Source organism: Podarcis cretensis (genome assembly GCF_951804945.1).
Source record: "Podarcis cretensis genome assembly, chromosome: 5".
NCBI classification, from domain to species: domain Eukaryota; kingdom Metazoa; phylum Chordata; class Lepidosauria; order Squamata; family Lacertidae; genus Podarcis; species Podarcis cretensis.
The window spans coordinates 530918-552504 of record NC_137174.1 but is presented as its reverse complement, the minus strand read 5'-3'; the positions used below and the strand labels follow the sequence as shown (position 1 = coordinate 552504).

The following is a 21587-nucleotide window of genomic DNA, read 5'->3' as shown; positions in this document are numbered from 1 at the left end:
GAGACCTGCCCTGGATGAAAGGCAGACTGGATCCTTTTATTTGTATGACAGAGTTGTGGGGTCAGTGGAGGTTGATCCATCTGGGCAAATGGGGCTCTACTCCAGCCTTCTCAGTCTGCCCTCAGCCAGCCCTCAGCTGCCTGCCTTTTTACAATCCATTCATAGAGGGGGCACTACTCCATTCACTCCTCCTTGATCTCGGTGTTGCCCTTGTAGAGCATGGCAGGGAGGAAGAAGGGGAGAACATTTGCTCTGCCTATCATGGGTTCCACCACCACTCATTGTTAGCCCCCCTCTTTCCATCCATCCGACCAGTCAAAATGGGCACTAGCAACCACTGTGGGATCCATCCTGTACAGGTTTCAGTCACCTTTTTGGTGGTACATAAGAACATAAGAAGAGCCTGCTGGATCAGGCCAATGACCCATCTAGTCCAGCATCCTGTTCTCATAGTGGCCAGCCAGATGCCAGAGCATCTGGATAGTAACAAAAACCCTTTTCCTACTGTTAAAAGGGCTGCCTTGGTTGCTTCTAAGGGTCCTGGAGGTGCATGTGCCAGTACAGGATGCAGCCCTGTTACTCTGCCCACTTACATGCCTCTGCCTCCTGCATCCCTTTTGCAAGAATTGTCAGAGGCTGATGTCCAAAGCATTTATGTGCTGAGGCAGGTGTGTGAGAGGAGGAAAATCTCCTTTATCTCACAATATGTATATGAGGGTGAATATTTGAAGCAAACTCTATACACACTGTAACTCTTATTTTTTTATAGTCAATTGTAAAAGCAGCCATTTTAGAAGAGCAAGAAAAAAGTGAAAAAGCTATAGAAAAAGCTGTGAAGCAAACAAGAGAAGAGCTGATGGAATATATCAAGGAACAGAAAAGGGTAAGCAGCAGTCTTACACAACAGTTGACGTTAATGCTAGAGAGAAATTATTAGCTCTGTGTACATGTACAGTAAATATTCTGGGAGCTTTGCTGAATGGCATGAATCATAGAGTGTACTGTGTATCCCTGCCACATGCTATTGATTAGGAATCACCATATTTTTCGCTCTATAAGACGCACCCGACCATAAGACGCACCTAGTTTTAGAGGAGGAGAACAAGAGAAAAAAATTCTCTCCCTCTCTGTGCAGCGCCCCTTCAGAGACCCTTCCATTTCTCCTCCTGCTTCACTGAAGGGGTGCTGCACAGAGAGGGAAAGCCGTGCAGCGCCTCTCCAGTGAAGCGAAGCCAGGAGAGCAAGAGGGATCGGTGCGCACCGACCCCTTTTGCTCTCCTGGCTTCAGCAAAAGCAATTCAAAGCCTCCGGAGCGCTCTGTGTTGCTTTCACTGAAGCCATGGAGCCTGCATTCACCCCATAAGATGCACACACATTTCCCCTTACTATTTAGGAGGGGGAAAGTACGTCTTATAGAGCGAAAAATACGGTAAACAATAAAAGACTTCTTGTGCAAATGTGAAATGTCATACTGGTGTAATTACCAAGCTTAAGCAAAGACCACTAGTTCCCACACAAACAAAACTAGGATACTATCAGTTGCCTACTTATGTCATGGATTATTTTCTTCTTAACACACTGACAAATGGAAGTTTATTAATTTCCAACCTTTTCCAGAGTCATATGTTTAGAAAGTTCATGTACCAACAAAAAATATTTATAAATGTGTGACTAGATTCCATAAACTAGTGGTCACAAACAAGAAGCCATGTTCTCGAAATGTTGTGGAGTGTGCAAGAATGTTTAAAAACATTGGTATTTTTTCTGTTGTCTAGGGAGTGAGCAATTTTACATGGGTTCTTTGTTAATATAGAATTTGGAAGTTTACCTTGACAATAGGGGGATGGTATGTGTCAGGGAACTGCCATCGGAGCCAAGGGTGGCGCTGAGGCTCCCTAATGATGATGCTGGAGAGGGAACCAGCAAAGGGAGAGAGGACGCTTCCGCTGGGGAAGGAGATAGAGGTGACACCAGGGAGAAAGGGGAGTCCGAGGGAGCTGCGGAGAGAAGGCTCCAGGACTCTTCCAGTGAAACCAGTGGAGAGAGCATAGGACCTCCTCTGGGGACGCCCACTCTGCGCAGACAGCTTCCGCGCAGAGAAGGGAGACGACGATTGGGTGTGAAAGAACTCTTATGTTGGAAGAAATTCAGGAAACGCCCACTGACGGATTCTTCCAGTGATTGAGACAGTCATGGTGTACTGACTGTCCAGCCTGGGGGGAAAGTTTTGTCCAAACTGCTCAGCCTGGAGCAGTTTGCGCTTTACGCACAAGCAACCCCATACCCCATTACAGCAATCCGTCAGTCCTTGACGTTGTTTGTGTGAAGGGAACATCATGAGTCTGACAGGAGGAGCAGGCGCCGGAGAGGGAGCCAGGGGAGGACCAACTCTGGAGGAGAGAAACAGAGATTTGGAGCAACAGCTGGCTTTACTAGCGGCGCGGCTAGATGAAAGGCAGACTCAGGATGCTCAGGGGAAACCCACCCCCATTGGAAGGAAGGTACCGGGACAGGTGCATAAGTTTGGGGGCGACCCGAGGAACTATAATGGTTTTAAGACGGAGGTGCAGTATGCGCTGGAACTGCAGTATGATGATTTTGTGGACGATGGTGCAAGAGTTGCCTTCGTGATTGGGCATCTTGAAGGCGGCGCCAGGGATTGGGTTAGACCCTTGATGGCATCGGACAATGCTGCATTAAAAGACCTGAAGAAGTTTTTTAGCGCCATGAATCACATGTTTTCGAGTGAGCTGGAGCAAAGCTTGGGGCGCAGAGAGCTGATGGCTTGCAAGCAAGGGAGCCAATCAGTTAGAGAGTACTGGTCACGGTTTTCTATGCTAATCCACAAACTTGGGTGGGAAGTGAGTTGGGAACCTATTCAGATGCTGTTTGAGGAAGGCTTAGCCCCCTGGGTTAAGGACGAACTTTCCCGCTCGTCCCGCCCGCAATCGATGGATCAGCTGACCAAAATGGCGCTGGCGATTGGACTACGACACGAAGCGTGGGCTTTGGAGAGGCGGGAAGGGAAAGCAGAGCGTTGGCATGACAACCAGATTCCTGAAATGCCGGGGCAACCTTCCCAGCCAGAGGAGCCAATGGAAATCGGAGGCGCGCGCGCACACGGGGTTTCAAACTCCGGCGAGGTGCGCAAAAAGGAGGGGAAAGCGACCAGAAAGTGTTTCCTCTGCCAACAGCCAGGACATTTCGCCAGGGTGTGCCCGCAGAGAAAGGCTTGGCAAGGGATGGTGGGGGCTGCGGGCAGTGAGGAGGAGGGGCATTCACAGCAGGGAAACGAGAGTGCTTGGCTGCCGATCAAGGAGCACAGCAGCCAGGCAAACAACCAGTAAGAGTGCCCAAACCAGACCCCCCCGGACCGGCCATAGCCATAGAGGTGGAGCTAGAGCTACCCAATGGACATCCTATTAAGGTGAAGGCACTGCTGGACTCAGGCAGTTGTTGCAATTTCTTTAGCAGGGACTTTGCACTAGAGCACCAACTGCAGCTGTTGCCCTTGGAGCGCCCCTTGTAAGTTACGACCATAGATGGGAGGGAACTCCTGGGGGGAGAAGTGACACACCAAACTCCTCCCATGAAGATGCGAGTCTCTAGGTATACTGAGACAATTGCATTTCATGTAGCCACACTGGCCGGGCCGCCAATCATACTGGGAATGAGCTGGTTGGCGCTGCATGATCTGGTGGTGGGATGGCACCAGCGCACAGTATCCTTTGGGTCAGCTCACTGTGTAGAACACTGCCACGGGGGGGAGATCCTGAGGATGGCCGTAGCCAGAGTGGCAGGGTTGGAGGCGGAGGAAAAGGTGAGGATACCACCACAGTACGCTGATTTGAAAGAAGTCTTCAGTGAGAAGGAGGCAGATAGGCTCCCCCCATAGGCCCTTTGACTGTCAAATCAACCTACTCCCAGGGGCTCAGCTGCCAGTGGGTAAGCTGTATGCCATGTCGGACAGAGAAATGCAGGAGTTGCAGAAGTTTATCGACAAGAACCTGAAGAGGGGTTTTATAAGAGAATCGAGGGTGGTGGGGGGCAGTCCAGTGTTTTTCGTGGACAAGAGAGACTCAAAAGAACTGAGATTAATTTGTGATTACAGGAGGTTAAACTTAATATCGGAGCCGGTGACCTTCCCAATGCCCAGAATCGATGACATTTTGACCAGGGTAAGGAAGGGAAAGGTCTTTACCAAGTTGGATCTTCGAGGGGCATACAATTTAATTAGGATAAGGGAAGGGGATGAATGGAAGACTACCATGTTCATCCCCCTGGGAGCCTTTGAGTACCTAGTTATGCCCTTCGGATTACAATCGGGCTCAGCATGTTTTCAAGGGTTCATGCACCACGTGTTGGGGTCCCTCTTGTACAAGAACTGCGTGGCTTTCCTAGATGACGTCCTGATCTACTCGGAGAACGAGGAACAGCATGTAAAAGATGTCAGAGAAGTGCTGAAGAAGTTGCAGGAGCACCAGTTGTGGGTGAAATTGGAGAAGTGCCAGTTCCATGCCCGAGAGGTCGAATTCCTGGGTTACAGGTTGTCAGACAAGGGGTTAGCCATGGACCCAAGCAAGGTGCAGGCGGTGCTGGAATGGAAGACTCCTAAGAGCCGAAAGGACGTGCAGAGGTTCCTGGGGTTTGTGAATTTCTACAGGAAGTTCATCAAGAACTTCGCGCACTTGACTGCACCAATCACCAATTGTCTCAGTGGCAAGAAGAAGTTCGTGTGGACGGCAGAGGCACAGCAATCCTTTGAGAAACTAAAAGGAACGTTCGCTTCGGAAGAGCAGCTCTTGCACGTGGACCTGCAGAAGCCAATGAGGGTGGAGACAGATGCGTCAGACAGAGCGGTAGGCGCCATTTTGCTCCAGCTGGGGGAACAGTCCAACTGGAGACCGTGCGCCTTTTTCTCGAGGAAGTTGAGCAAATCAGAACAAAACTACACAGTGTATGACAGGGAACTACTTGCTATTCACAAAGCGTTCCGACGCTGGAGACATTTGTTGATAGGGGCTCAACACAAGATCCAGGTGTGCACGGACCATAAGAACCTGGAATACTGGAGGACTGCAAGGGTTCTCAACCAGAGACAGATGCGGTGGGCTTAGGAGTTTTCCAAATTTTCTTTTGAGATACGGTACATACCGGGAAAAGAAAACGTCCGAGCAGATGCCCTATCCCGGAAACCTGAATACTTAGAAGGAGAGGGGGCACCAGAAGTACGACACGTAATACCCAAGGACCGATGGGTGTGTGGGGGAGTATTGGTTGGGAAAAGGGAATTGGCGGGGTTGGCGAGGGACGACGAGTACGCACAAACCAAGATCAGGGAGCTCCGGGAAGCGGGTGAAAATCAAGGGGGTTTTCAGGAAAAGGATGGAGCATTGTATTACAGGGGAGCATTGTACATACCATAGGGGGATTTGAGGAGGAGGGTACTCAAGCAATCGCATGACAACCCCACGGCGGGGCACTTTGGTCAGCACAAGACCATGTTGCTTGTTACCAGGGAGTTCTGGTGGCCAAGAGTAAGGGAAGACATGCGGGAATACGTGAGGGGGTGCGACCAATGCTAGCGGGCTAAGGGGGAGAAAGCAGCACCCGCAGGGTTACTAGAACCCTTACCCACTCCGGAGAAGCCATGGGAGGTGGTATCCATAGATTTTATGACCGATTTGCCCAGGTCCAGGGGGAAAACAGCGGTCATGGTGGTAGTGGACCTGTTGACCAAGATGTGCCATTTCATTGCTTGCTCGCATGCAGTATCGGCAGAAGAAACAGCTAGGCTGTTTGTGGATCACGTTTTTCGGTTGCATGGCGCCCCCTTGAGGGTTTTATCCGACAGAGGAAGGCAATTCACTTCCAGGTTCTGGAGGAAGCTCATGAGCTTCAAGTTGAGGTGAGCTTCTCGACGGCTCGTCACCCAGAAACCAACGGGCAAGCGGAAAGGGCCAATAGCATACTCCAACAGTACCTACGATGTTACGTCGGCGAGAGAGAGAACGACTGGGTGGAAAAGCTGGCACTGGCTGAATTTGCTTACAATAACGCGGAGCATGTGTCCACGGGGATGAGTCCTTTCATGGCCAATTACGGGTGTCACCCCAGAGCCTTCCCAGGGGAGGGGGAGGGGAGGGGGAGCGTAACTGCGGCGGAGCAATTTGTGGAAGAAATGGAGGCCTTACACCAGCAGCTTAAAATGAACCTGGAGAGGGCCAAGGAAGAGTACAAAAGGCAGGCAGACAAGCACCACAGAGAAGGGGAGACAATAAGGGTTGGGGACCGGGTGTGGTTGTCAACCAAAGGGCTACCGTTCAAAGGAGGTTGTAAAAAATTACGGCCAAGGAGGCTGGGACCTTTTGAGGTCACGCAGCAGGTGAACCCTGTGGCTTTCCGGCTAAAACTGCCAACCAACATGAAATTGCACCCGGTGTTCCACCGGTCTTTACTTTCACCATACCGAGAAGGGAGGGAGTTTCCGGGGCGAGAGAGAGAAATCCCCAGTCACCCAGAGGTGGAGGAGAGGGAACTCAGTAGTCAAGCAGCGGAAATACTTGACTCAAGGTGGAAGGGGAAGCAGGTGGAATATTTGGTAGCTTGGGAGGGAGAGCCTGAGTCAGAAAATGCGTGGGTGCCTGCAGGAGAGATAAAGGATGAGCGTCTGCTGGGGGAGTTTCATCGCCAGTTTCCAAGGAAGCCGAAACCATTGGCAAGATTTTGGGAAGAGCAATTTGGAACCACGGATGATGAAGAAGAATTTGTGGGGTATCCTCCTTCAGAGGGAGAGGGAAGGGAGGTATCAGAGGAAGAGGAGTTAGATTGGGGAGATTGGGCAGAGGACAGGAACAGCAGCAGGTGGAAAACGATGTTTGAATCATCTGAGGAAGGGGATAGTTCGTTCCAGGGGTTTCCTGCTTCACCGCCCAGGAACCGGGGCGGGGGTGGGGAGGGCCCTGGGGGGGAGGTGGATGTCAGGGAACTGCCATCGGAGCCAAGGGTGGCGCTGAGGCTCCCTAATGATGATGCTGGAGAGGGAACCAGCAAAGGGAGAGAGGACGCTTCCGCTGGGGAAGGAGATAGAGGTGACACCAGGGAGAAAGGGGAGTCCAAGGGAGCTGCGGAGAGAAGGCTCCAGGACTCTTCCAGTGAAACCAGCGGAGAGAGCATAGGACCTCCTCTGGGGACGCCCACTCTGCGCAGACAGCTTCCGCGCAGAGAAAGGAGACGACGATTGGGTGTGAAAGAACTCTTACGTTGGAAGAAATTCAGGAAACGCCCACTGACGGATTCTTCCAGTGATTGAGACAGTCATGGTGTACTGACTGTCCAGCCTGGGGGGAAAGTTTTGTCCAAACTACTCGGCCTGGAGCAGTTTGCGCTTTACGCACAAGCAACCCCATACCCCATTACAGTACGGTTATAATAGCAACTGTCAAGCTGGTCAATTACAGATAATGGGAGCATGTGGGTTCTAAGAACTGGAGGGGCTTTGTTATCTATTCACTATAGATCTGAGTTCTTCATAAGAAACAAAGGGAGCCTCCACCATTAAGGTTTAAATTATGGATATATTAATGCAAGCTTAATGGTTGTACATGTTCTCTAAAATAAATTCATTTTCTGGCCAACCTGCCATCTCACCAGTTGCTTTGATTGTAAGCAGCTGGGATGACTGTAAATGCATCAGGCACAACCCAACATGAAGCTCTGCTTCCCACTGAAATCAATGGATTGTGCCCCATGTTTGTAGAATCATTGTAATAATATTGAATTGTTAAAGGTAATTAATTATGTTCCAACAGCAAGTTAATGGCATATCACAGAATACAGTGGTACCTCGGGTTTCAAACACCTCGGGTTACAAACACTTCAGGTTACAGAAGCTTCAGGTTACAGACTCCGCTAACCCAGAAGTAGCACCTCGGGTCAAGAACTTTACCTCAGGATGAGAACAGAAATCGTGTGGCTGTCGCAGTGGAAAGCCCCATTAGCTAAAGTGATACCTCAGGTTAAGAACGGTTTCAGGTTAAGAACGAACCTCCAGAAGGAATTAAGTTCGTAACCAGAGGTACCACTGTAATGCATACAATATTTTTTTCTGTGGGTTGTTTGCCTGCCCTATCCCAGACATACAAATAACAACTCTACTATCCAGATTTTGAAAATGCCATTAATAAAATTCATACTGAAACACCAATATAAAATTAAAATTACTTCATGCTTGCTTAGCACAGAATCGAATAAAAATGCTTTATAGTTCTTCTGGAAAATGTTCAGGCTTTGATTTTGCCAATACTCTAGTGTTAAGGGAATTCTGTGTTGTTAGGCAGCCACCAATGATGTTTTTCATCCTGTAGTGGCAATATAGGGAATGAGAATCTATTTACCTACATGAAATATTTTCATTTTAAACCTATGGTCCTTACCTGCCATGCATTGTAAAAAGTTACAACAGCTAGGTGTTTCTGTGCATTTGTAAGTGTATTTACTTTGCAACTGTCCTAGCTGAATATGATTAGTCTTTTTCCAAGTCAGACCATCGGTCAAGCCAGCCCATTGTTTGCCTACTTCAGACTTCCAATCCTACCTTGCAGAGTTGCACTTGCAATTCTGTGGTGCAGTGTGAATCATTATGAACTAATATAAAACACTTAGAGAAAGCATTGTAGAGCATAGTTTTAACTGAAAGTGTCAGCATTTTGCTGGTCCTTGGGGAAGATTCAGCTCCAGCATCAGAAAGGAATTACGCTTCCTTGCATAATTTTGTTTTGTTTTGTTTAGTGGAAGGGTATTATGTTGGTTAGCAGTAACAATTAATCCCTAAATTATTGAATTTATAGAGTAACTTAATAAAAGACATTGGCTTGGATCCTAAGATAACTTAAGTTCAAGGAAGGGAAGCTCCCCCCCCCCCCCCGCAGCCATCTGCAACCCCGAAGAGTTTCTCCAGATGGTTGTGGGGCGGGGGGCAGGCTCCTGAGCAATGTGGCATGTGATGCAGGAGGCTGCTGAGGAAGCAGGGGGGAAGAAACTTCCTCAAGTTAGCATCTCAGGATCCAACCTGCTATTTTGTTGGCAACAAATTTAAAGCAAAAAGATGATTTTAGTAATAATGTGTTTGCATTGTCATATTAAAGGAACAAGGTACATGTTTTGTGGGCACATGGCAAGCAGCTAAAAATATTCTAACGTATCCAGGCATGAGAAATTTTGGGAATGCCTACATTGGTTTACAATGAGGATATTCTTTTCAACAGCTGGATTGAGCTGTAGAGCTCCATTTCATACAGAACACACGCCTGCAAATTCTGATGATTTTGCTCATTGATGTGAAGGCATGGGGCATGGGCTCAGATGAACAGATGGCCACATGTGAAGCATGATTCCTGTCTCCTGCCCCTTCTTAGGTGATGGTGCCCCGATAGTCAATGTGCTTCCACTGGTGACAGGTCTCTTTCCTATAAGGAACCCTTAGTGTCCCTTCTCCTTGGCCACCTCTACTCTTTATAAGGCAATGGAGAGGGTAGGGGACTGTCAGGCAGCAGTGCTGTACCCTGCTTTCTACAATACCATTTTCCTGTTGATTCTGTTCTTGTAAGTTGTCAAGAAATTGACTCGGTAAAATTTCAAAACATTGGCAAATCTCAAGGAATAGTCCCTTCTCTCTCTAGCAATTGGCTATTTAATGCCTTCCATTTAAAAATAGTTTAAAAATAATGGAATAAAACAATAAAAAGAATAAAAGAAGAGGAGACTGGGATTCTGCTCTTTAAAAGAAATTAGAAAGAACAAAAGCATTTAAAGCGGTGTCAATTATTAGCACACCTTGCTTTAGAATAAATACTATAATTTCTTAGCATGACAAACTCACTATAAACACTTTCCAATCTGTAATTATTCTTCAGTTTTGAATTTTATCAAGATTATAGAAAATAGCTGTAAATGAAAAAAAATATGGAAGTTTGCATGTAAGAGGATAATAAATCACATTCAGAGTACCTTCTACTCATCATCTTACTGTTCTCATTGTCTGAAATGATTCCATGATCTAGTTTTAAATTCTGAAAGTTCCCAGTCTCCTGCTCCGTGCTTTTGTTACTTTAAGAATGCTAGCTTGGGGCTAATATCTCTTACTTCAGACATGCATTATATATATTTTTAATCTCCATGTTCCATTTGTAAGGTCTGCTGTAAACACTGACAGCATGCAAGATGGATTTGGGCTATGCTCTGTTCAGCAATCCTTTTTATCAAATGCAGATTTGGCAGCAGATATTTTGTACCTCTATAACCTCAAGATTGTCCATATGGGACTGATCTGGAGAAACTGTTTCTGCTGCTGTCAAAGGTGAGAACACATCTCCTTTGGCCCCAGTTATAGTATACAACAAAAATGGCATTGCTTCCTATTATCCCTCCTGCACAGTTCAAGATGCCATTCTTTAAAAAGTTCCAAATGGCTTGGGTTCCCAGAATACCTAAAATTCTCATTCTGGACTCTAGGATAGACCAAGGGCAATAACAATATATCCTTTTGTCAGATTTAGGCAATAAGGGGAGCCAAGTATGAATTCTCAGGTGTGTTTGGAAATTGGAAATACCACATGCAAGCTGGATTTTTCTTTTTTATAGGGTAAACTAATTTTCTTCTTTAAGTCATGTCCATGGATTGTCTTCTCTTGGTCCTTCGGATTCATCTTAACCTGATAATATCCTTTGGTTAAATCTAAACACGTGATGTAATTACATCGCCCAGTGGTCTCTATCAGATCATCCAATCGTGGCATGGGATACGCATCTGCTTTGGTGACATGGTTCAGTTTTCTGAAATCTAAACAAAAGCGTACTGATCCATCGGGCTTGTCCAGTAGCACTATAGGGGCTGCCCAAGGGCTTTCTGAAAGTGCAATAATTCCCGCTTTTAACATGTCCCGCACCTCATTGCAAACCTTCTCCACATACCCTCCTGTAGAGGTTCACAGCAATGGGTTTGGCTTCCCCTGTGTCTATCCGATGTTCCACACCCTTGGCCACTCCTGGAATATAACTGAACAAGGATTCATATTCCTGCAAGATCTGTTTTGTACGTGTAATACCCATATGCGCTCCAAATACACTGTTGTGAGCGTGCTGCAGGATTTTGCCTCGGTATTCATGTGGGATTACTAAATGTCTTCTCACTTCTTCAACCCCCCCCCCCCCATGGTGGGGCAAGGACTTCTCGATATAAAAGGTCTCTGCTCAAACAAATCCGTTCTGGGCACTCAGGAGTTAATGGCCTCTCCGACTCGGCTGCCTCAAAGTACCTTTGTAACTCAGTATCTTCTTTCTGCTTTTTGGCAAAACTTGGGGTTTGACTTTTAGTCAAAGGAAACAAAAAGGTGTTTTTTCTTTCCTCACACTGATCATCCCCTTGCTGTCCTTCAGCATTGTTTGCCTCTGCTACTGTATCCACTCCCTCAGGATTAGGTGACTGTGGGCTCCCTTTTGCTCTGGTAACTATGAAAGTACTCTGCACATGTTCTAAAATGTCCCAACCAATGAGCACAGGGGCGGGAATTTCTTCCGAAAGGGCTACCTGCCACTTCCCTGCCCAGTTTTTGAACCTGACATCTATTTCCGCCACCTTTAGGATCTCTGCTTGTTTCGAAATTCCTTTTAATTTCATTACTTTCCCTGGAATTATGGCCTCATCCTTGATTATTTCTGGGTGGACTATGGTGACTTGCGATCCCGTGTCCTTTAACCCGATATATCTTTTTCCGTCTACCCAGATATACTCTCCAGCGTTCTTCAACAAGAGATTATCTTGTTGAATCGCATAACAGTGCAGGACTTTGGCTTCTACTACCTCAGCAGGCTCGGGCCTAGTTGGCATGTCCGTTTCCTTGACAACCTGACTAGTTGGGCCCTGCTCCACAGGCTGGATACAATATGTCTGTTTCTGTGTGGTGCTATAACTAGATGTTTCTTTTCCTGTTTTACAATCAAAACTTTTATGACCTAATTTGCCACATCTCCAGCATGAAATGTCTTTAGGTCCTGCATAACTTGTTTTATTGACTTTTCCCTCAGTAAACTCTGTATGGGTGTGTGCCTTCTCATGTGGGTTTTTTGATGAGGGGGTGCTTCTCTTATCAGTTTCTGAGGTAATATTTCCTTTGGTTTGATGAAATTTATTCTTGTTTGTTTCCCAATATCTCCCACCAAGTTTTGGCCCATCAAATCTGTGGTCTCTGATTTCATTTATTTTATCGGCTAAACCAGCTGCTTCCTCTATTGTCTTTGGGTTCCTTTCTTTTTTTATGATATTTTATTAAGTTTTATCAAAGAAAAAGGTTACATACAAAAAACACAGAGCATATAAACGTTCAAACATATAAACATTCAAACATAATACAAAAAAAACACAAGAAAAAAAAGAAAAAAAGATTTGAACACTAAAAAAATAATAATTCAAAAAGTTAAAAATAAAAATCCCTCTCTTTAATTTCTTACCGTTCATAAACTTATTTTCTTGACTTCCTCGCACCCCCCTTTCTTGTATTCCAATTTAAAATTAATTAGCAAATTCCTTCTTATTAATTTTATCTTTAATTATCTTTCTTCACGTATTGTTTGTTCCTGATTTTTATCTAATATCTATCCCTTCTTTCATGTTCTTATTTTACCTTTTTTACTAGAACCCATTCATTTCATTTCAATGTCATCAACATTAAAAATTTTTACAATGTTTTTGTAGATAGATTTTAAATTTCTTCCAGTCTTCTTCCAGCAACTCTTCTCCCTGATCTCGGATTCTGCCCGTCATTTCTGCCATTTCCATGTAGTCCATTACTTGCATCTGCCATTCTTCCCGGGTGGGTAAGTCCTGTGTCTTCCAGTGCTTTGCGATGAGTATTCTCGCTGCTGCCGTGGCATACATAAAAAAAGTTCTATCCTTCTTTGGCACCAATTGGCCGACCATGCCCAGGAGAAAGGCCTCTGGTTTCTTCTGAAAGGTATATTTAAATACCTTTTTCATTTCGTTATAGATCATCTCCCAGAAAGCCTTAATCCTTGGGCACGTCCACCAAAGGTGAAAGAATGTACCTTCAGTTTCTTTACATTTCCAACATTTATTATCGGGCAAATGATAGATTTTTGCAAGCTTAACTGGGGTCATGTACCACCTGTATATCATTTTCATAATATTCTCTCTTAAGGCATTACATGCCGTAAATTTAACCACAGTGGTCCACAACTGTTCCCAGTCAGCAAACATAATGTTATGTCCAACATCTTGTGCCCATTTTATCATAGCAGATTTTACCGTTTCATCCTCAGTATTCCATTTCAACAGCAAGTTATACATTCTTGATAGTATCTTAGCATTGGGTTCTAACAATTCTGTTTCTAATTTTGATTTTTCCACCTGGAAGCCAATTTTTCTATCCAAATTGTAGGCCTCTCTTACTTGAAAATAATGTAACCAATCCCGCACCTTGTCTTTAATTTTCTCATAGCTCTGCAATTTCAATTTATCGCCCTCCTGTTCCAAAATTTCCCAATATTTTGGCCAGTTAGTCTCCATATTAAGCTTTTTCAGAGCCTTTGCTTCCATAGGTGAAAGCCACCTTGGGGTTTTATTCTCCAAAAAGTCTTTATATTTAGTCCAGACATTAAACAATGCTTTTCTGACAATATGGTTTTTAAACGCCTTATGCACTTTAACCTTACCATACCACAGGTATGCATGCCACCCGAATGCATTATCATAACCTTCTAGATCCAAAATGTCTGTGTTCTCAAGAAGTAGCCATTCCTTCAACAAGCAAAAAGCTGCTGATTCATAATACAACTTAAGGTCCGGCAGGGCAAACCCCCCTCTATCTTTCGCATCTGTAAGTATCTTAAATTTTATTCTGGGCTTTTTGCCCTGCCAGACAAATCTAGAAATGTCCCTTTGCCACTTCTTGAAACAGTCCATCTTGTCTATAATTTGCAATGATTGGAACAAAAACAGCATTCTCAGCAATACATTCATCTTAATAACAGCAATTCGACCAAGTAAGGAAAGCTTCAAGCTTGACCAAATTTCAAGATCCCTTTTCACTTCTGACCAACACTTCTCATAATTATCTTTAAATAAATTAACATTCTTAGAAGTCATATTCACCCCTAGGTATTTTACTTTCTTTACTAATGTCAAGTCTGTCTCCTTCTGAAACCTCTCTTTCTCAATCGGCGTTAAATTTTTCTCCAAAACCTTAGTTTTTGATTTGTTCAATTTAAAGCCTGCCACCTGACCAAATTCTTGGATTAGCTCCAGGGCCCTTTTAGTACTAGAGACTGGCTCCTGTAGTGTCAATACTAGGTCATCTGCAAAAGCTTTAAGTTTATATAGTTTAACTCCGACCTGGATACCTTGAATCTGGTGGTCCCTTCTAATCATGTTCAGCAAGACCTCCAGGACCGAAATAAAAAGCAATGGGGAAATTGGGCAGCCTTGCCGTGTCCCTTTCTCAATTTTTTTTTAAAATACATATTTATTAAAGTTTTTTGAATACAAATGCATAAATAAACAACATTACTTATATTATAACATAATTTCATCACTTCTTTGGGCTCCCCCACGTCTCCCGCTCGCACTTACATCGTTACAGAAAAAAAAATTTTTCCAAGCAAATTACCCACTTGTTTACAATCTTATCTCCGCTCATTTAAATAAAATCTAACAATTCTCCAAAAAAATTATATTTTCCTTAATCTCACTTATCGTCAAAATCAGATCTAATTCAGTGGTAGGCAGTTATTTATGATCTAGCATCCTTCTTAACATTCAACCAAATTACAATATTTTTGTAAATAAATCTTGAATTTCCTCCAGTCCTCCTCAACCCTCTCCTCTCCCAGGTCTCGGATTCTACCAGTCATCTCGGCCAGTTGCATATAGTCCATCAGCTGCATCTGCCACTCCTCCAGTGTGGGTAGATCTTGAGTTTTCCAGCTCTTAGCGATGAGTATCCTTGCTGCCGTTGTTGCATACATAAAAAATGTTCGGTCCTTCTTTAGCACCTTCTGGCCGACAATACCCAGAAGAAAGGCCTCTGGTTTCTTAGTGAAGGTATACTTAAATACCTTTTTCAACTCATTATATATCATTTCCCAGAAGGCCTTCACTTTAGGGCAGGTCCACCAGAGGTGAAAGAATGTACCTTCATGTTCTTTACATTTCCAACATTTATTATCAGACAAATGGTATATTTTGGCGAGTTTAACTGGGGTCATGTACCATCTATATATCATTTTCATTACATTTTCCTTCAGAGCATTACATGCAGTGAAGTTCAGCCCAGTGGTCCACAACCTTTCCCAGTCCTCAAACATAATATTATGCCCAATGTCCTGAGCCCATTTTATCATAACCGATTTAACCATTTCGTCTTGTGTATTCCATTTTAACAGCAAGTTATACATTCTTGATAATACCTTAGTCTTTGGTTCTAACAATTCTGTTTCCAACTTTGATTTCTCCACCTGGAACCCTACCTTTTTATCATTTTTAAAGACTTCTTTAATCTGAGCGTAATGTAACCAGTCTTGCACTTTATCCTTCATTTTCTCCAAACTCTGCAATTTCCAATTGTCTCCATCTTTTTCTAATATTTCCCAATATTTTGGCCATTTGGCCTCCATATTGGGTCTTTTTCGGGCCTTAGCTTCCAGAGGTGAAAGCCACCTCGGAGTTTTGTTTTCCAATAAGTCTTTGTATTTTGTCCAGACATTAAATACTGCTTTCCTGACAATATGGTTCTTAAAGACCTTATTGATCTTAACCTTATCGTACCATAAGTATGCATGCCAACCAAAAGCGTTGTTAAAACCTTCCAGATCCAATACGTCAGTGTCTTCGAGAAGTAGCCAATCTTTTAGCCAGCAGAAAGCTGCGGCTTCATAGTACAGCTTTAAGTCTGGCAGGGCGAAGCCCCCTCTTTCTTTCGCATCAGTTAGTATCTTAAACGTAATTCTGGGCTTTTTGCCCTGCCAGACAAATTTAGATATATCTCTCTGCCACTTCCGGAAGCACTCCGTCTTGTCCACCCCTTTCTCAATTTTAACTTCTTCTGTCACCACATTATTAACTATCAATTTGGCTTTTTGTTCTGAATAAATCGCGCCTATACCATTTTCAAAGTTTTCTCCCACCCCCATTCCTTGCAGATTTTTCTTCATAAAACTCCAAGCAATGTTGTCAAAGGCTTTCTCTGCATCTACAAATATCAATACTGCTTTTGAATTGATGTTCACTTGTAACTTTTCCAAAATGTTAATTAAATTCCTCGTGTTATCCGATAGATGTCTGCCAGGGAGAAAGCCAGCTTGGTCTTTATGTATCACCTCTGCTAATACTTTTTTCAATCTTTTAGCCAAAATGTCAGCAAAAATTTTATAATCCACATTAAGCAGGGATATGGGGCGGTAATTTTTAAGTTGTGTCTTCTCAGATTCAATTTTCGGTATAAGTGTGATATAAGCTTCTTTCCACGACTCTGGCGCTTTTCCCCCCCTCCATAATTTCATTGCAAACCTCCTTTAATGGTTGAATTAGGTAGTCTTTCAATGTTCTATAATATTTGGAGGTTAACCCGTCCGGTCCCGGAGACTTGCCCAGTTGCCTATTCTGAATGGCACCTTCTACCTCTTGTTCAGATATTTTGTAGTTCAATGATAATTTACTTTCTTTGGAAATTTTTTGTAATCCATTAATTTTCAGAAATTGGTCGATTTTAATCTCATTCTGTGGCCCTTGTGTATACAGTTGTTTAAAGTATCTCTGGAAACAGTCTCTAATTTCCTGTGGATTCTGTATGTTCTTTCCATCCACTTCAAGGTTGGTAACGGTGTTTAACTTTTGTCTCTTCTTCAACTGCCACGCAGTTCCACATTTATTCCACATTCCACTTTCCACATTTATTAGCTGATTCAAAAGTCTTTTGTCTCATCTGTTTAATTTTCCATTCTATGTCCTGATTTGTCATTTTCATATATTGCACTTGATATAACTTAATTTCTCTCAGGATCTCCTGTGACTTTGGTTTAGCTCTGAGCTTCTTTTCTCCTTCTCTTATTTTCTCCAGAATCTTTTCTTTTTTCTCCTCTTGAGTTCTCCTTTTTATTGCATTTTGTTGAATCAGAAACCCTCTCATTACAGCTTTACTTGCGTCCCAGATTACTCTTTTTTCCACTGTGGTCTTCAAATTTATTTCAAAATAGTCTTTCATAATTTTTTGGGCCTTCTTAATAATTTCTGGATCTCTAAACAAGGTGTCATTCATCCTCCATCTAAAGGGGCCAGTCGATGTTGGTTTCATTTCCATCTTCACAGGATTATGGTCGGAGCAAGTTTTTGGCCAAATTTCCACTTTTCGGATCTTAGGAGTCATTCCTCTGGTTATCCAGATTTGGTCAATTCTTGTCCAGGTCATTTTGGCTTCAGAGAAGAAGGTCCCCTCTCTACCTAGGGGGTTCTTAGTTCTCCAAGTATCAATTAAGTCCATATTGTCTATCATTTCAAAGAAAGTTTTCGGTAGTCTTCCATCTTTTGTCACTATCTGTCTTTCAGACTTATCCATATTTGTCGACACTACACCGTTCATATCTCCCATCAAGATGATATTACAGTCCATAAAGTCCAACAGCGTCTCATGCAGTTTCTTAAAAAATTCAGATTTCCCCTCATTTGGCGCGTATACTCCTACTATCAAGAGTCTCTCTCCTTGAAATTGTATTTCAATAGCCACAAATCTTCCATGTTCATCTTTGATGATAAATTTTGGTGATAAACTTTCTTTTGCATAGATCACAACTCCTCTCTTTTTAACTTTGTCTGATGAGATGAATTCTTGGCCTAATCTTTTATTTATTAATACTTTCCTATGTAGTCTGGTTACATGAGTTTCCTGCAGGCAAATCAAGTCCAATTGTTCTTTTTTCAACAGGTGAAAGACTCTTTTCCTCTTGTCAGGGGAATTTAGACCCCTAATGTTCCAAGTTAGTATCTGCAGAGACATGTTGTAGTTATTTGGCTTTTCCTCCAACTGCTCCCAGTAACTGTTCTTGTTCCGTCGGCAGTGTCGCTTTTTCTGGTTCATCCAATCCCAAGGGGTGCCTTCCTAGGTCTAATAATCCTGCTTTCGGCTCTTTTTCTTCAGCCTCTTTTTGTAGATCTTTCCCGTAGTCTCTCAAAAATCTCACTTTATCTTCTTCTTTTTTCTTCTACTTTATTCCCTCTGAAGGTAAAAGACAGACCCTGAGGGAATTCGCACCTGAATATAATGCTGTTTCTTCTTAACAGGGCCACTAGATCTCCGTAGTTGGCCCTAAGGTCCAGTAGATATTTTGGGATGTCTTTGAAGATTTCTATTCTGGCGTCTTCTATCTCCAGTGATTTCTGGTAGTGGAGACTCAGTATTTTGTCTCTCTCTTCTTTTGATCTAAAAGTAATCAAACAGTCTCTCACCCTGTTTTTCCTTCTATTTTTCCCAAGCCTAAAAGCACTCACTATCTTAAATTCTTGTTTATCCGGGTCCAGGCCCCAAAAATCTTCAAATTCCTGTGTGAGAAAATCACCCAGGTCCCCTTCTTCTAATTCCGGTACCACCCTGACCCTCAGATTGGTCTGTTTATCCTTAAGTTCAAACATAGACAATTGTGCTCAATGATCCTCTAGCTGTTTGTTAATTGGCAGTATCTTTTCTTCTACCGCCAACACCTTCTCTTTCGCTTCTTCAGCAATCTTTTTTGTCTCTTTAGATTCCTGCAGCAACCTGTCAATGGCCTGTGTATTAGAATTCACCTTTTGCCCCAAGTCATTGATACTTGTAGTGTTTAAGTTCACCTTCTGTCCCAAATCATTGATACTTGTAGTATTTAAGTCAATTTTAACTGTCAAATTTTGTAGGGCCCCAAGTATTTTGTCTAGTGTTGCAGAAACATTCTCTTCAGACCCTGTTCCTTTTGCTCCCATCTGTACAGTATCTTCCTTTTCTGGGGCAGGAGGGGCTACTAATGATGGTCTCCGTTGCTGCAGTCTGGTTTTAATCCTTGTTGATTTTTCCTGTGGCTTATCTTGAGGTTGAAGTTGATCCATTACTTTGTGTCTGAGAACCACGGTCACTCTCAGAGTTCAGACTTGTTTTTGTAGCAAGAGAGTGGCCAGCTGCAATGGAAAATCCCCAGTTATGACACAAAGTTCCCCTAGGGGAGCACAGTAGCAATTTGTCTTAGCAATACTTGTTTCCAAAAGTCTCTTCCCCAACTTCCAATTGCTGCAATAAAACAGTGACAAATTTAAAATTTCCCTCCAAAGTTTCAGTTTTCCTTGCAGAGTTCACAAAAAAGTTACAATGTCTATAAACGGTGCGTGCCCAAAACGACCTTGCTAGTGTTTTTAGGCAGATCGATATCAAGTATAGAGCTGTGGTCTTTTCCATTCCCTTTCTTTCCCGATAATTATTTTCCTTCACCCCACTACCGCAACTCGGTAAGGGGGTTCTTTTATCTGGCATTGAAATTTGAGTCCTTCTAAGTCAATTTGAGTCCTTCTAAGTCAATTGTCAATTGTGGACCGTGGACCGAGAACTCCCAGAAGTGCAAGCTGGATTTAGAAGAGGCAGAGGAACCAGAGACCAAATTGCAAACATGCGCTGGATTATGGAGAAAGCTAGAGAGTTCCAGAAAGACATTTACTTCTGCTTCATTGACTATGCAAAAGCCTTTGACTGTGTCGACCATGGCAAACTATGGCAAGTTCTTAAAGAAATGGGAGTGCCTGATCACCTCATCTGTCTCCTGAGAAATCTCTATGTGGGACAAGAAGCTACAGTTAGAACTGGATATGGAACAACTGACTGGTTCAAAATTGGGAAAGGAGTACGACAAGGCTGCATTTTGTCTCCCTGCTTATTTAACTTATATGCAGAATTCATCATGCGAAAGGCTGGGCTGGATGAATCCCTAGCCAGAATTAAGATTGCCGGAAGAAATATCAACAACCTCAGATATGCAGATGACACAACCTTGATGGCAGAAAGTGAGGAGGAATTAAAGAACCTTTTATTGAGGGTGAAAGAGGAGAGTGCAAAATATGGTCTGAAGCTCAACATCAAAAAAACGAAGATCATGGCTACTGGTCCCATCACCTCCTGGCAAATAGAAGGGGAAGAAATGGAGGCAGTGAGAGATTTTACTTTCTTGGGCTCCATGATCACTGCAGATGGTGACAGCAGCCACGAAATTAAAAGACGCCTGCTTCTTGGGAGAAGGGCAATGACAGGCCTAGACAGCATCTTGAGAAGTAGAGACATCACCTTGCCAACAAAGGTCCGTATAGTTAAAGCTATGGTTTTCCCAGTAGTGATGTATGGAAGTGAGAGCTGGACCATAAAGAAGGCTGATCGCCGAAGAATTGATGCTTTTGAATTATGGTGCTGGAGGAGACTCTTGAGAGTCCCATGGACTGCAAGAAGATCAAACCTCTCCATTCTGAAGGAAATCAGCCCTTGTAAAGCTGAGGCTCCAGTACTTTGGCCACCTCATGAGAAGAGAAGACTCCCTGGAGAAGACCCTGATGTTGGGAAAGATGGAGGGCACAAGGAGAAGGGGGCGACAGAGGACGAGATGGTTGGATAGTGTTTTCGAGGTTACCAGCATGAGTCTGACCAAGCTGCGGGGGGCAGTGGAGGACAGGAGTGCCTGGCGTTCTCTGGTCCATGGGGTCACGAAGAGTCGGACACGACTAAACAACAACAAAAGTCAATTTTCACAGTTCATAGTTCCATTGTCTTTGCTTTAGATCTATTTACAAGACCGGAAAGGCGGACTTCCTGTTTGCGCCTTCCCGCTTCAGTGCCAAATTCAAGTTCAAATTATCGATCAAAGGGACTATTCCTTTGATCTTTCAGTCTTTCCAATTTCCTACTCACGGGTAGTTGTTTCAAATCGAAGTTTCACAGGAAAGAGGACAGCGCTCTCCGGCAACAGCTGTGCAGCTTCGCTCCGCAGAAGTAGCGATCAACTCTCAGCACTGCGCCGCACTCCCGTCCCGCTCCGGAGCCCTTTGCAGGGCTCCTTTACAAGTTCGGGGGGGCGCAAAGGTGCCCGTCGAGTCCCACGGTCGCAGGCTTCACCCGCCTGCAGTTTTCGGAAGGGTCCCCGCTTCGCTGTAGCGGTGAGACCCGATTTTTGCGGGGCTTCTCCCTCCAGATCAGAGGGAAACTGCCATTGCCGATGGCGCCACCTCCTGAAGTCCTTGGGTTCCTTTCTTTTATCAGGTACTTCAATTGGCCATTTATTGTGTCATAAAATTGCTCCAACGCTATCACTTCTCTAATCTTAGGTACCGTGTCTGCATTCTCTTGCTCTAACCATCTTGTGAGGTAAGTTTTTATCTTTACCCCCATCTGTGCATAGGTTTCCTCCCTCACCTTTGTCACACTTCTAAATTTTTTTCTCAACTGCTCTGAGGTAATCCCAAAGCGTGTGTATATTAACTGCTTGTACTCATCAAAATTTCGGGCTTGTTCCTCAGCCATTTG

At 43.9% G+C, this 21587-nt stretch overlaps 1 protein-coding gene across 21 annotated transcripts in view; it reads left to right on the top strand.

Moving 5' to 3' along the window:
* The window catches only part of CCDC91 (coiled-coil domain containing 91), a 185715-nt gene that overhangs the window by 149802 nt on the left and 14326 nt on the right, over positions 1-21587 (top strand). For all 21 annotated transcript variants that reach the window (XM_079975262.1, XM_079975244.1, XM_079975252.1 and 18 more), the window contains one exon: positions 770-883. In XM_079975262.1, the coding sequence (XP_079831388.1) occupies positions 770-883 (114 nt within the window). The remainder of the gene's footprint in view (positions 1-769; positions 884-21587) is intronic.